This window comes from Hylobates moloch, unplaced genomic scaffold (assembly GCF_009828535.3).
Source record: "Hylobates moloch isolate HMO894 unplaced genomic scaffold, HMol_V3 SCAFFOLD_65, whole genome shotgun sequence".
Classification (NCBI taxonomy): Eukaryota; Metazoa; Chordata; class Mammalia; order Primates; family Hylobatidae; genus Hylobates; species Hylobates moloch.
In genome coordinates this window covers 289,315-305,944 of record NW_026652340.1, presented here as the reverse complement: position 1 = coordinate 305,944, position 16,630 = coordinate 289,315, and the positions used below count along the sequence as shown (strand labels likewise).

The window sequence follows — 16,630 nt, the reverse complement described above, 5'->3', positions numbered from 1 at the left end:
GATGTTTAATTTGTAAAACGAAATAAGCAGCACCGTGCATCTACTCCCAGAATCTGCTGGAGACCTTCAACCCTAAGTGAGCGGCTGTCCTGCAAGGCTGCACGCCCGGCAGAGGGGCTCGGTGAGCTGTGTTCACTGCAGCCCTCTTTCATAGTCAGCCCCACAGAAAGCAGCGGAAGAGGCATGGATTCAGGAAGCAGCTCATGCAGCACCTTGGTCCCTGCTCCCCATGCAGCACTGGGGCATGTTGGGGAAGGTTGTGGGTGATTTGGAGTGGGGGTACTAGGGCGTGTTGGGGGGTGTGGGTGATCTGGAGTGGGGGTACTGTGGCGTGTTGCGGGGGTGTGGGTGATTTGGAGTGGGGGTACTGGGGCGTGTTGGGGGGTGTGGGTGATCTGGAGTGGGGGTACTGGGGCATGTTGGGGGGTGTGGGCGATCTGGACTGGGGGTACTGGGGTGTGTTGGGGAGGGGTGTGGGTGATCTGGAGTGGGGGTACTGCAGCGTGTTGTGGGGGTGTGGGTGATCTGGAGTGGGGGTACTGCGGCGTGTTGCGGGGGTGTGGGTGATCTGGAGTGGGGGTATTGGGGTGTGTTGGGGAGGGGTGTGGGTGATCTGGAGTGGGGATACTGGGGCTACTGCTATGTTCTGAATGTGTCCCCAAAAATGTACATGTTGGAACGGAAGCCCAATGTGGTAGTATGAAGAGATGGGACCTTCAGGAGGTGATCGTGTTTCATAAAAGGGCTGGAGGGAACTAGACACCCACTTCTGCCTCTCTGTCCCTTTCACCGTGACAGGACACAGTGTTACAGCCCCATCTTGGAAGATGGACAGGGCCCTCAAGAGACACTAGACCTGCCAGTGCCTTTATCTTAGACTCCTCAGCCTCCAGAACTGTGTGAAATACATTTCTGTTGTTTGTAAATTACCCAGTCTTGGGTATTCTGCTACAGCAGCAACAGAAGACTAAGACAGTGTTGCAGGGTTCAGGATGTTTGAGGCGCCACAGCGTAGGGGTCGGGGTATTTGAGGTGTTGTGATGTTGGGGTAGAAGTAGGGACTGGAGTTGGGGCGGTGGAGGTGAGGACAAGTCTCTGCACCAAACCAGGTCTCTGCTCCCAGTTAATTCCCCCACCCTGCCATGAGGTACACGGCATCACTAGCTCCACTTTACAGATGAGGAAACTGAGGCCCACAACAGTTAAATGCGTAGCACAGTTGGGAGGAATAAAGCTGGAGTCTTGATTAACACAAAAATCTCGATTTCTAGTAATAGACCTCAAAATGCTAAGACCAAATATAAAATCCTGAGGTCTGCCTTCTAAACGGTAAAATGTTTGTAAGTAATTTGATTGCGCCAATCCCTGTAAGGAAGGCTTCCTCCATGGCCCCCATCATTCTCATCTTGAGGAAGGCAGAGCAAACCCATCACCGAGCCCAGCCCCATCACTATACCCCACTCCTCGCCTTCCTAGCCAAGCTGCCCCACAAGCTTCACCACCTCATCTGCCTTCACTCTTCAGGTTGCTACAGCCTGGACCCCACCTCTCAGGCTTGACAATGCTGACCAGAAGCTCCTCCATGCACTCATCCAGAACCACCCTGGTCCTCCTCTTCGGCACCCCTCTCTGCACCCTCAGGGCCCTGCCTCTGCCCCACACCCTCTGGTCTAGTTCGTACTATGTGGTGACCTCCCCTGGGTCCTCTAGTCTATAACGAGTCCCCTTCTCCTTCTCCCACCAGATCCACTTTCCACTGGATAGTGGCTCTACTTGGAGGTTCCTACAAGCACCTCACCATGTGCGAAATGGAATCCCACCATCTGCCCAGCCGGCCCAGCTCCCAGTCTTGGTTACTGGTGTATCATCCTTCCCTCGGCTGGCCAGGCCTGAAACCTAAAGCACTTGTTGAAAATGCTAAAATCCCTTCTTCAACAATCCTAAAGCCACAAGGTGGGTCTGGGCAAAGCTGGCATCTGTCTGAGGATGATGGGAGCCACACTGGCCTGGAATGAGCTGTCAAGTCTGACTGGGCCCAGAGCCCATGCACAGGAAGAAGAAGAGGTGTGGCTGCAGGAAGGTGACCATACTGGTGTTGGACCAGGGCAGTGAGAAAGGCAGACATTAGGGGTGAAATGGCAAAGGATAACGGGGTCTGAGAGAAGCAGCAATGGCAGAGAGGAGAAGAGGGTTCACACAGGAGGAGGCACCACATTAGCCAATACAATAAGGACAAAGGATACAAAGGTTGTCACTGTCAGAAGATGGAGCTACAAATATGGAAATCCCCCATGAGGTGGAATAGGAGGCATGAATGTACACATAGAGAGGTACAGAAACGCTGAGACAAATGTGTACAGAGAGAAGCACACGCACACAGTATGCACATGCACACACAGTATGCACACAAACAGTATGCACACACACAGTATGCACACACACCGTATGCACATGCACAGTGTGCACATGCAGTATGCACACACAGTATGCACACACACAGTATGCACGCACACAGTATGCACATGCACACAGTATGCACACACACACTATGCACACACAAAGTATGCACACACACGGTATGCACACATACGGTATGCACACACACACGGTATGCACACGCACAGTATGCATATACACAGTATGCACATGCACAGTATGCACACAGTATGCACACACACACAGTATGCACACACACAGTACGCACACGCACACAGTACGCACACGCACACAGTATGCACACACACACGGTATGCACACGCACACGGTATGCACACGCACACGGTATGCACACACACAGTATACACACACACACAGTATGCACACACGCACACAATATGCACACACAGAGTATGCACACATACATAGTATGCACACACATGCATTTCCTTGCTCTGTCCAGCAAGAGAGGTCCCGGGAGCAATAGCACACCAGTTCAAAGAGAACACCTGGCACCCACATCTCAGTTTCTAACACCACATTCCACTAAGAGGAATGAGGCTGGGAAAAAGACTAGATGAGACAAAGTAAGCACATGCTCCACGAATGATGCAAGTAAGACAGAAGCCAAAGAAGCCGGCCCAGTGGGTTCCCAACAACCAGAGGGAGGCATGCTCAGCACCAAAGGATAACACTGGATTCTAAATCCACTGAATGAAAATGGAGGCCATGAGTTCAAAATGAAGAAACTGAAAGTCACGAGGAAAGGAATATTTGCACAATCTCAAAGCACCTCTTCCCGAAAATACCTATCAACTACAAAGGGGAATTTCACATGAGGTCCAGCAGGCGCCAGCTTAATCAGGTGAGAAGATCTGCATGACCAGTAATGGATACATCACAGCCCCGCACCACCTGGTGCAGCCCGCGTGAAGCAGGCAGCTCTGCGTGATGCTCCTGCCAGTGAAGCATGACCTAAATGGAATCATTAGGAGACACCAGAGACATTCTACAAAACAAAGAGGCTGCCACCTTCAAGTGCCAGGGTCAGGAGGGTCACGGGATGCCTGTGGAACTGCTTCAGACTGAGTGAGAGGAAATTAGAATGGCGCATGGCTGAGCAGGATCCTGGTGCTACAAAGGACATTCCTGGGACACTGGCAAACCTGCATGCAGCTGAGGCTTACGTGGCAGCCACACGTCCACGCGAATGCTCCCTGATTTTGGTGACTGTATTGTCATCTGGAAAGAGAAACTCCCGGTTGGCAGGAATTACAGACTAAGGAATTCAGAGGTGCTGAAGCACCATGTCAGCCGCCTTCTCTCAATGAATCAGAAAGGAAACAGCTTAGTACTATACTTGCAACTTTTGGAACTTTTTTTTTTTTTTAAATAAAAAATGGGCCTAGTGTGGTAGCTCATGCCGGTAATTTCAACACTTTGAGAGGCTGAGGTGGGAGGATCACTTGAGCCCAGGAGTTCGAGACCAGCCTGAGCAACAAAGTGAGACCCTGTCTCCACAGAAAATTTTAAAAGCGTGGGAGATGCACGTCTACAGTCCCAGCTACGCAGGAAGCTGAGGGAGGAGGATGGCTTGAGCCCAGGAGTTTGAGGCTGCAGTGAGCTATGATCACGCCACTGCACTCCAGCCTGGGCAACAGAGTAAGGTCCTATCTCACAAAAATAAAAATTTTAAAGTAAATAAACTAAAAAATAAAATGTGGGCTGCTACACACTCCTGCAAATGTGCCGATTCAAATCACTAGGCTTCTTTTTCTCTTATGCCATATTGTTAAAACCACAATCACCAGGACCAGGCACCTACCCATTTTTTAATAAAGGCCAAATAAAATTTTTGCAACTTAGAAAAGGCACATGCCTTTCTAAACTCAAAACTCACTTGAAATTATTAGAAAGTAGACGATATTCCTAAACTGCAGGAAAACTTTTAAAACACAATTTTTAGAAATCTCATTTGCTGGATCTTTCACACCAAGAAAGAAGCGTGGACTTCTTTCCATTCTCATTAACGTTGTGTAAATACTGATCAAAGAGACTGTGTGGGAGAGGGCGGTGAGCTCTGATAAAAGCTCAGGCTTCTCAGGCGGGGAAGAGCAACTGGATCCTCAGATGACACCACCTACACAAACCCGAAGGGCCTGCGCGTCCCGTCCCCGGAGCACACACCGGGATCTGCATGAGGAAGGCTTGTTCTAAAAGCCTAACGTAAGCATCACTGTGGAGGAAGAGAAAACAACTGATTACATTCAGCTGTGACGAGGGACGGATGAAGTGGAAAGAGTCCACGGTGGCTAATAAGAAGTCAATTTCAACCAGCACAGTCACCGGGAGCCAGCAGTGAGCCAAAAGAGCATCTGAGAAAATCAGCCACAAAACACAGCTGCTCCATCATGGGGTGTGAGGGACAAGTAGCCTGGAAGGGGTGAGGGAACTGTCATCCTAAAACACCCTCACATAGTGAGACAGCCAAATAATGCAGGAAAAACAACATTTATTTCCAATTCAGATTAGATGAGATTTAGATTAGATGAGTTTGGGTTTTTTTGAGACAGGGTCTCACTCTGTTGCCCAGGCTGGAGTGCACTGGCACAATCATAGCTCATTGCAGTCTCAACCTCCCAAGCTCAAGCGATCCTCCTGCTGTCGCCTCCAGAGTAGCTGGGACTACAGGCGTGCCTGTCCTCTCAAAATCAGCCACCCTGCACCCCTAATTTTCTGATTTTTTGTAGAGACATGGTCTCTTACTATGCTGCTCAGGCTGAGAATAATTTGTAATTTTTGTTGAAGTAATAAAGGGAACTTCTGCTTTTGCTTAGGATGTAGAAATCTGGGGGGGAAAGAGTTGCTCCAATCCTATCAACACGAGAAAGCTGAATAATCACCGACATCATCACTTTTCTTGAGCTCATAAAGGAGCTGAGACCGCAGGGCAGACAAATAAACTGAATCCCACAGGCCCATCCTCTCCGAGAGAGCCTGAGCACATGCACAGCCCATCTTTGAAGAGCACAGGTCTGCACAAGAAACCAGCTAAGATGGTAACGCGTCCTCGAAGCCCCACTGTGGGCTCGCATATCCATGTGGAAACACAGGGGGTCCAGGCACAAGGGGCGCTCACGCCCCCCTGTGTGCACCCCTACTGCACCCCCACTTCATGAGAAGCACCCGCCAGAGGCAGCACAGAGTGTGGAGAGGCTTGAAGTCCACCTGCCCCCAGAGACCTCCCCGCCTAGGAAGCAAAGCAGGAGACCCTCAGTCCACAAGAACAGGCACACACTCCTGTATCTAGGGAGTGGGAGGACGTACAGACAAAACCTACCTTGCTCACCATGGGCACAGAACACACTGTCCCAAGACACAGATGAAGAGCATGGAGGATGGGGTGAGGGAAGGTGCAAAACAGCCTACTGCTGGGATAGGAGCAGAACACGCCCTGGGCACAGAATTCCACACTGAATCGAGGCAGACGTTTGCCATCACTGGGGGACAGGTGAAAACACTGCAACCGCACTACGCCCAAGGCCCAGACGCCCAGGGCCTGCCTAAGACTAAAGAGAGACCAGGACCACAGAGAACTCCCACCACTCCACAGCCTGGTGCTGAGTAACTAGCAATGGAAATCCTGTGCCAGGAGACAGGCAAAGTCAGGGACCACTCGGTGAGGCACGTGGGCAGGCACAGCTCAGGCTAGGGGTGGAGCAGGAGCCCTGGGAAAACCCCCTGGCGTGGCTGTACCCACCCTAACGCACAAGGACTGTGCTGGTCAGCTTTATGTGTCCACTGGGCCAGGCTGTAGCACTCAGCAATTCAATCAAACACAAATCCAGGTGCCACAGTGAAAGTACTCTATACACGTGGTGACATCCACAATCAGCTAACTTAAAGGAGATTTTCTTTGGTAATATGGGGGGCCTCATCCAATTAGTTGAAGGCCTTAAGAGCCAAACTGAGGTTTTCCTGAGAAAGAAGAAATTTCTGCCTCAAGATCACAAGACATGCATGCATACATACATACATAAACTTACACACACATGCAGGCACACATCTACTGCCCCTGTTTCTCTGGAGAATCTTGACTGATACAAGCACCAACTAATCACTCTAAGAACTAAGAGTGTTGTTGCAGTGGGTATAACCATTACAACAACAAATTCCAACCCCAGTTAACTACTTACTAAACTATAGACTATACAACTTACCTCATTCGCTATTGTTCTTCTACACACAATGTCCAGCATGCAATTAAAATTTATAAAGCACAAAAAAAGCAAGGAAAAGCAAATTATAGTCAAGAGATGATAAAGGAATTAGGAGACTCAGACTCAGGGCTGACCCTGATTTCTGAACTACAGATCAAGGACTCTAAGGTAACTATGATGAACATAGCAGAGGCTCTAGAAGGAAAGGCAGGCAATATGCATTTCCACTAGAGATGGAAACTAAAATAGTCAATGGAAATGCTAGAAATAAAAAACCCAGTATCAGAGAAAAAGAATTTCCTTGACTGGTTTATCAGCAGACTAACAAAAGCTCATTGCGACATGGGAGAGAACAAACGGAGGAGCTGCAGTACAATGTCCAACAACACAATACGTAGAGAGCTGAGTCCCAGAAGACAGAGACACACGGAAGAGCTGCGGTACAATGTCCAACAGCACAATACATAGAGAGCTGAGTCCCAGCAGAGAGAGACACACAGAAGAGCTGCAGTACAATGTCCAACAACACAATACGTAGAGAGCTGAGTCCCAGCAGAGAGAGACACACGGAAGAGCTGCGGTACAATGTCCAACAGCGCAATACGTAAAGAGCTGAGTCCCAGCAGAGAGAGACACACAGAAGAGCTGCAGTACAATGTTCAACAGCGCAATACATAGAGAGCTGAGTCCCAGAAGACAGAGACACACAGAAGAGCTGCGGTACAATGTCCAACAGCGCAATACATAGACAGCTGAGTCCCAGAAGAGAGAGAAAACAAACAATAAATATTTGAAAAGATAATGGGAACTTCTCAAAAATGAAGACATCAAACTACACATCCAAGAAGCTCACAGAAACCCAAAAAGAATAAATTTCACAGGTGCAGTACTGTACACCCATAGTCCCAGCTACTCAGGAGGCTGAGGCAAGAGGATCACCAGGACCCAGATGCTCAAGTATAGCCCAGCCTGGGCAACACTGAGAGACACCCATCTCTAAAAGAAAAAAAAGGGTGGGGAGAATAAATTCCAAAACAAACAAACAAAAAATTAATAGGTTATAGATAAAGCTACTGAGAATACAAAGGGAACATCTTGAAGGTTGCCAGAGAAAAATGAAACAGAATATACAGAGAAACAAAGAATTACAGCAGACTTCTCAGAAACTGCTAGCCAGAACACAACAGGTGACTGTTTTAAAAGACAGTGCTGAAAGAGTCAACAGAAAATTATATACCCAGAAAAAATACCTTTCAACCACAAAGACAAAATGAAGAATTTTCCAAACAGAAATCTAGGAAAATTTAATGCCTACAGACCAGCACTGCAAGATATGTTAGAGTAAGTTCTTCAGGCAGAATGATTATGATACCAGATAGAAACCTGGAACTGTGGAAAGAAATGAATGGTCCTCAAAACAATAAATATGAAGGTAAATATAAAAGACATCTATTCATTATTTTTAAAGATCTTTAAAAAACCAACAGTTCAGCAGTTCCTTAAAGAATTAAACATACACTTGGCCAGGCGCAGTGGCTCACGCCTGTAATCCCAGCACTTTGGGAGGCTGAGGTGGGTGGATCACCTGAGGTCGGGAGTTCAAGACTAGCCTAACCAACACGGAGAAACCCTGTCTCTAGTTAAAATACAAAATTAGCCAGGCGTGGTGGCGCATGCTTGTAATCCCAGCTACTCGGGAGGCTGAGGCAGGAGAATCGCTTGAACCCAGGAGGCAGAGGTTGTGGTGAGCCAAGATCGTGCCATTGCACTCCAGCCTGGGCAACAAGAGCAAAACTCCGTCTCAAAAAAAAAAAAAAAAAAAAAAATTTAAACATACGCTTAACATATGAGCTAATAATCACAGTCCTAAATATTTACCCAGAGAAAATATGTCCACACAAAGATCAAGTGCTTATAGCAACTTTATTCATAATTGCCAAAAACTAGAAACAACCCAAATGTCTGCCAACTAGTAAATGGATAAACAAATTGTGAGAGAGCCATAAAAATGGAATAAAGGAAAAAAACTACTAATACACGTAGCTACACAGATGAATCACAAATAAATTCTGCTAAAGGAAAGAAGCAAGATACAAAAAACTACAAACTATATGTCGCCACTTAAATGACATTCTGTAAAAGGAAAAAATCAGATCAATGGTTTCCAGAGGCCAGAGAAATGAGAGGGGATCGATTACAAAGGGACCCAAGGGAACTTCCTTGGTGTGACAGAAATATTCTATACATTGATTATGGCATTTGTTACATGACTGTATGTATTTGTCAAAACTTAAAGAAATGTACACCTAAAAAATGTGAACTTTACTGTATATAAATTGTATCTTGGCCGAGCATGGTGTCTCACGCCTGCAATCCCAGCACTTTGGGAGGCCAAGGTGGGTGGATCACCTAAGGTCAGGAGTCTGAGACCAGCCTGGCCAAAATGGTGAAATCCCATCTCTACTAAAAATACAAAAATTGCCTGAGCGTGGTGGCAGGTGCCTATAATTCCAGTTATTGGGAAGCTGTGGCAGGAGAATGAAATTCTGATACATGCTACAACATGGATGAACTTTGGGGGCATTATGCCAAGTGAAAGAAGGCAGAAACAAAGGGGAAAATATCAGTCTACTGGTATGAGGTCCCTAGAATGACAAATTCATAGAGACAGACAGTGGAATGGTGGTTACTAGGGGCTGGGGGAAGGCAGGAATGAGGAGTTGTGTAATGGAGACAGAGTTTCCGTTTGGGATGGTGAAAAGGTTCTAGAGATGGACAGTGAGGATGCTTGCACAACATTATGAATTATTTCATCTCGTTCAATTGTACACTTAATAACTCCTAGAATGAAAAATAATAATAATAATAATAATAATAATAATAGTAATTCCTAGAATGGTATTTTGTGTTATGTATGTTTTACCACAATTAAAAAAAAAAAAAGTCTCTGGACTTGAACTGCATAGGTTCAAATCCAAGCTCTGCTACTTACAGGACAACCATGAGCAAATTACTAATCTCTATGTCTCATGTTCCTCAGCTCTCAAATGGAGATTAGCAATAAACCCTACCACACAAGGTTGTTGCGAGCATTGTAAAGTGCTTCCAGTGGTATCTGGCACACTAGAAGCATTCAGCAAATGATGGCCATTATTATTATGGGCCATGATCCATTATGTGATGCTTTGCTGGAAGTGGTTCCATTTACCTTTTCTACATTTCCATGCAGGTATCAGTCATTCCATTTTTTTTTTAAGTGTACATAGATACTATGTATGCCAGACAGAACAAATTTAAAGTAGAAAATTGGCCGGGAGTGTAATAAAGTAGAAAATTGGCCTGTAATCCCAGCACTTTGTGAGGCCAAGGCGGGTGGATCACGAGGTCAGGAGATCGAGACCATCCTGGCTAACATGGTGAAACCCCATCTCTACTAAAAATACAACAATTAGCTGGATGTGGTGGTGGGCGCCTGTAGTCCCAGCTACTCAGGAGGCTGAGCCAGGAGAATGGCTTGAACCCAGGAGGCAGAGGTTACAGTGAGCCAAGATCACGCCACTGCACTCCAGCCTGGTGACAGAGGAAGACTCTATCTCAAAAAATAAAAATAAAAAATAAAGTAGAAAATTATATAACCCAATAATCATTATTTTATTAATTTTTCTTGAAACACTTTCTCCACTACAAATCACAGGTGAATGAATCTGAAATTACTTATAGGTGATGTGACTCCAAAAAGAAAAAAAATCCTCAGATTTGCACAGCCGGAGATGGGCCCCTGGACCAGACCACAGGCTTGGCGAGCCCTGCCCAGGCCAGAGCCGGCCAGACGGCCTTTGTGGCAGCAGGTGAGGGGGGTACTCACCGATCCAGCATTCCAAGCGCGCACAGGGCGTGGTCTTCACCACATCAGGAGGGTCCACACCAACATTCAGGCACAAAACTAAGGCAACACTGACTGTCTTCATCTGAAAACACAACAGAAAAAAAAAAAACAAAAAACAAATATTTCAATATGGAACTCATTTATGTGTTTTTCCAGCTTTTAAAATGTCCCCCAGAACATTGAGCCCCTTCCCCACCCACCTGCCCTCCAGCCAGTCCTCCACCTGTCACCTGGTTAGCCTAGCCCTAGTGCAGGAGTAACGCCCTTCTTTGAAGGCAGGGTTTCACAGCAAGGAGGGGCAGGTGGTGAGAGGGACATGGCAGGAAGGGCTATTCTCAGGCTTCCTTTTGATAAATCTCCAGAAATGGAATTATTTGATCAAAAGATATAAACATTTTAACGCATTCAATACATTCTGCCAAATTCCTTTGCAAAAAAAAAAATTACACAAATTTACACTCCCACCAGATATTAAACCAGATCTAAAATTCTTGTTATTTAAAATCATCAATCATTTAATGAGAAAAGCTGTCGTATTGATTTAGTTTACATTTGTTCACATCAGTGATGCTGCCTGGTTCTCCTAGCGTGCATTCACTGCCCGTGTTGTTCACTCTCCGTGGACCATCTACTCACTACTCATTCCTCGTACTTACACTGCGGCATGGCCACACTGACCTCTCGCCCTCGAATCCACAGTTCCCTCTGCTAGGAGTTCCTCTCCCTCGGGTCACCTGGCTGGCTCTGACTCTCTCCTCAGATCTCAGTTTAAAGATCAATTTCTTGGGAAGGCCTTCTCTGGATATCCCTCAATACACCTTCCACACTCCCCATCGGGGTGGAACCAGCTGGGGTAACGCTGCGATCACACCTGTCCTTTCCTCCCGGCAGAGCTCCAGCCCGTGGACGCTCCTCAGTGGGCCAGAGACTCAAGTCCACTCATCTGAGCAAAACCCTGGCCCTGCCTAGGTGCTATCTGCTGAATGAGGGAAGGCATGTATTTTGGTACAGTGTTTCTGTTTTACATTGACCCTTTAAGCCGTCTGGATGTTATTCTGGTATATGATACAAGATAAGGATTAATTTTTTCTCATAAAACTAGCCAGTTGTGTCAATCCCTGTTAAATAATCTGCCCCAAGCTCACAGGTGTGCACAGATATATGTATTAATTCTCACAGAGACAAAATTCTATTTCTGGGTAATCAAATTCATCCCATTAACCTATCAACCAATACTTCTACTAGTACTACATTAATTTAACTAATTTATCTTTATATTTCATAATACTTGGGTCATTTTTCACCCTCAAATTTTAATTTTACTTAGCTATTTATATTCACTTATTTTTTTCAAATTAATCAGTTCTTCAATCTTTTAATCCCATTGGGATTTTTATTAAAATTGCACTGAACTAAAATTGCAATGAAGTTTAATTTGAACTTAACGTAAAGAAGTAACATCCTCATAATATTCTATTTTTCTATACAGAACATAATGTGGTTCTCCATTTATTCAAATGTTCTTTAACTGTTCTCAGTAACATTTTTATAGTTTTCTTCAGGAATAAGTCCTGTGCATTTCTTATCGGGATTATTCCTAAAACCTAGTGTTCCATAGATCAGTAGAGTGATGACAGTTAACATTAATTTAATTGACAGTACATTTCAAGCAGCCATAAGTGTGTGGTGGTGCACACCTGTGGTCCCAGCTGCTCAGGAGGCTGAGGCAGGAGCATCACTTGAGCCCAGGAGTTTGAGGGTACAGTGTGAAATGACTGTGCCTGCCAACAGCCACTGCACTCTGGCCTGGGCAACACAGCAAGACCCCATCTCTAAAAATAAATAAATGAATAAATCATTTTTTAAATACCGAAAGAAAATAATTCGAATGTTCCTAGCACAAAGAAAAGATAGGCCAGGCATGGTGGCTCACCCCTGTAATCCCAGCACTTTGGGAGGCTGAGGCGGGCGGATCACCTGACATCAGGAGTTCAAGACCAGCCTGGCCTACATGGTGAAACCTCGTCTCTACTAAAAATATAAAAATTACCCAGGCGTGATGGTGTGCACCTGTAATCTTAGCTACTCGGGAGGCTGAGACAGGAGAATCACTTGAACCCTGGAGACAGAGTTTGCAGTGAGCCGAGACTGTACCACCGTACTCCAGCCTGGGCAATAGGGCAAGACTCCATCTCAAAAAAACAAAAAAAAAGAAAAAAGAAAATGATAAATATTTAAGGTGATAGGTATCTCAATTACTCTGATTTGATTATATGAATGTATAAAATTATCACAAATAAAAATACTTTTAAGATTTCCAGATATTTCATGAGTATTTCAGGGAAATACATGTATTTCCCCATAACAGTTTCTTATTGATAATTGCTGATATATAAGAAAAATGGTTAGTTCTTTTACTAAATTCTTAGTTAAATGTAATTGCTTTTTGGTGATTCTTTTCAGGTTTTGAAAGTATACAACTATACTATCTAAGAATAATAAGTCTGTCTCATTCTTTCCAAAAGATCATTCCTCGTTTCAGTTTTAGATCTTAGTGTATTGACCAGAACTTCTAAAATAACACTAATAATAACAAAATGATGACAGTGGAGATCTTTGCACTTGATTTTCATGAGACATAAATGTTTCATTGTTCAGAATGATGCTGGCGACTGATTTTCAGTACAATCTTTAACACATCGAGATAAGATACTCCATTCAAAACAGTTTAAAGTTGTATAGGAAAAAGGAAGCATTTTAGTGCCTCCTCTCTTAACAGTTAAAAAAATTTATTAATTATATCACTTTCTTTTTTTGTTTTGTTTCATTTTTGAGGTGGGGTCTCTCTCTGTCACCCATGCCGGAGTGTGGCGACACAATCTTGGCTCACTGCAACCTCCACCTCCTGGGCTCAAGCGATCCTCCCACCTCAGCCTCCAGAGTAGCTGGGACCACAGGGTGTGCCACCACACTCAGCTAGTTTTATTTGTATTTTTGGTAGAGATGAGGTTTGTCATGTTGCCCAGGGTGGTCTCCAACTCCTGAGTTCAAGCAATCCACCAGCCCAGGGCCTCCCAAAGTGCTGGGATTATAGGCATGGGCCACCACCCAGCCAATGATATCACTTTCTAAAGGAACTGCATCTCTGCCTCCGTGGATATATTAGGAGAAGAATGTCTTTCCACAGACATGTAACAGAAGCCTCCATTATGAAGCGTAAGAGACAAATGGCCCCTTCATCTATTATCAGGAGAAAGCACTAAAAATTGGAACAACAAAAGTCACTGTATTTAGTCATCCTCCAAAATTTGAGTGATCAGTATCCATAATCCCAAATCCCAATTATTGTATAGCAAACTCAGCCTTTGAGGATAAACTGCTTAAAATTAGACATTTCCTGGAAATGTTTCTGTGGTCTTCCTGTGGCCATGGTGAACAACTGTTAACACCTGCCTCACAACACTTTTAAATCAAGGGTGTTTCTTTCATGCTCTGTAATATGGAGAGGAATTAATTCAAACCCTAGAGCAAGTTCCAAGTTGCCTCCTAAAGGAAGAGGCTGGCTTTGCCTACAGTCATCTGCAGGGTCCCTCTGTGGGAAGGGAAGCCTTCTAATAGAACTTGTGCTTCCCCACAGCTTAACTGGTTCCCCACTGGCTTATCTTGTCCCTAATCTGCAAAGAGAATATGCCTTAAACTGATGTCAGGCTCCTCTAGCAAAATCCTGTGGAAGAAACAGCATTAACAGGCCGAATCTGAGACACCCACCCGCTGCTCCCGTGGCCAAGTGCCACCGCCGCTGCCCTGGGGCTTGTCTGGCAGTGCTTTCTCCCCGTTTATCCACATGCTCTGTGCGCCCCAGGAAAAGGTGGGCAGAGCTGTTTTTCTGGGCTGATGTATGCTCAGTAACTTCCCACACAACCCTGTTCTTGCCCCCCGGAAATTCACAGCCAGGTTTGGGGCTCAGTCCCAGCACTTCTGATCAATGGCGACCTCCCTGTGCTAGTGCTTATTCCCTGAGCCATGCAGTGTAGACACAGTCTACTTGATCCTTCACCAAAGGGCCATGAACTAGGTGGTGGCGTTCCCCTCCCAGCGAGGCATCCAGGGAGTAAGGGGCGGCTGCAAGTCCAGGGAGCGAGCAAGTGGGGCAGCCAGGACTAGGGCAAGCTCGCTGGGTGAAGAGGCTCTGCGGCTGCTGGGTCTGCTTCCTCCTCTGCGTCTCGGGGCTGGGGAGGCGGCAGAGGCTGACACAGGGTGGTGATACGGCATTCCCAACATCTCTGACTTATTCCTATTTCTGCTACCTCGGCTGTCGTTCTAGACAAGTCATATTTCCTCTACCTCTACAAATGCAGCTAATTAAATTTTTAAAATTTAACATTCTCAGTCAAATGAGTAGTTCTAGTTAATTATAAAAAGTATCTCTGAAGATCTCTAAGTCCCTTATACAAAAGTATTAATAGAAGCCCAAGAATCATCCTTTAGTCCCATGGGATGGCTAAGGGGCCTCACCTCACTGTGTCTGGTAGTAAGTGTGGTCTTCCTGACTCACCAAATGCTACCTACCTAGAGATCATTTCTGACTTCTTTACAGGCCAGCAATAGGAAGGCATGGCCCTCAGCTGCAATGTGTGAAATTAGCTACACTATACAAAGACAAGAACGAAAACAAGAAATAAATTAATTCCATTCATCCTTGTTTATACAATACACACCTAACCCTACATCCTGCATTATACTTTTAAAGAAAACAAGAAAAACACCTCGAGAATACACTGACACATGAACTAGAACAATGTGTTTGCTCTAATATCTAGCTACCAATTTAACTCCAAAACTGGGCAAAATACCACATATCCTTAAGCCAAAAAAATACGTCTTGCTGCTCTGCAAATTTTAACACTGTGAGCCTAATTTCAAATTTGGTAAGTTTTTTGTTTTGTTTTTTGAGACAGACTCTCACTCTGTTGACCACGATCAAGTGTTGACCACGATCAAGTGCAGTGGCACGACCTCAGCTCATTGCAACCTCCGCCTCCTGGGTTCTAGCGATTCTCCTGCCTCAGCCTCCCAAGTAGCTGGGATTACAGGCGCCTGCCAGCATGCCCAGCTAACTTTTTGTATTTTTAGTAGAGATGGGGTTTCGCCATGTTGGCCAGGCTGGTCTCTAACTCCTGACCTCAGGTGATCTGCCAGCATCTGCCTCCCAAAGTGCTGGGATTATAGGTGTGAGCCACCACACCTGGCCTCACATTTAGTAAGTTTTTAAATTCTTAGCTATACCTAAAATGTCTTTTTGGCATTGTATTTTCATTTCTATGGCAACCTCGTTCCAAAAACTCTTGATTAATGTTTTTTAATAACAGTTACAGAATGTTTAAAATGTAAGGGCTATTTAATGTGTCAAAGACTGCATAACATTACATAAGTTTTTTGACTTTAAGACATTTTCCTCCAATGCAATGTAATTTAAGATGACATCGTTATATCCCCACAGGTTAATTTTGAATTTGAAAAGAATATCATTTTGAGAAACCATAAAACTTTAAATGCTCACTAACAATGCATGGCCTTGGACATGACGGTGAATTCCAATCCCTCCTGAACAATTTCCTCATCCTTAAAGTGAGGTGGTGGAGACAGATGACCTCTTAGGTGCTAAGGATTTTTCCGATTCTGAGTTCTGACTCATGACTGGTCTTCCCAGCCATCCTGGAGGCACCCCCTAAAGGCTGGAGCACGCACCTAAGGGTCCTGTGCCCCGGCTCAAAGATCTCCATGGCACTTTGGATTCCAGGTGGCAGAGACTGGGGGCCGTCAAGCAGTGGGGTCCTGACGTTATTGTAACAGCCTGGGCAGTGTTCTTGATGCTCCTTTGGTGCCAGCTTGGTTTTGAAATTCCACAGTGTTCAGCTTGGTGAAAGGATAATGTGATCCCTCTGCCCTATCTCACATAACACACCCAGGAGGGTTAACACACCCAGGAGGGTTTGGAGCGGCACCCAGCACTCACCCACGTTAACATTTCCATTCTCCATGGAATCAATCAAGAGTGTCCAGTCTCACCCCAGCTCAGGCCAAGCGT

At 45.4% G+C, this 16,630-nt stretch overlaps 1 protein-coding gene across 1 annotated transcript in view; it reads right to left on the bottom strand.

Annotated features, from left to right (window-relative positions):
• The window catches only part of LOC116463797 (regulatory-associated protein of mTOR-like), a 193,075-nt gene that overhangs the window by 104,356 nt on the left and 72,089 nt on the right, over nucleotides 1-16,630 (bottom strand). The window contains exon 2 of the mRNA XM_032147061.2: nucleotides 10,522-10,624. Coding sequence (XP_032002952.1) covers nucleotides 10,522-10,624 — 103 coding nt within the window. The remainder of the gene's footprint in view (nucleotides 1-10,521; nucleotides 10,625-16,630) is intronic.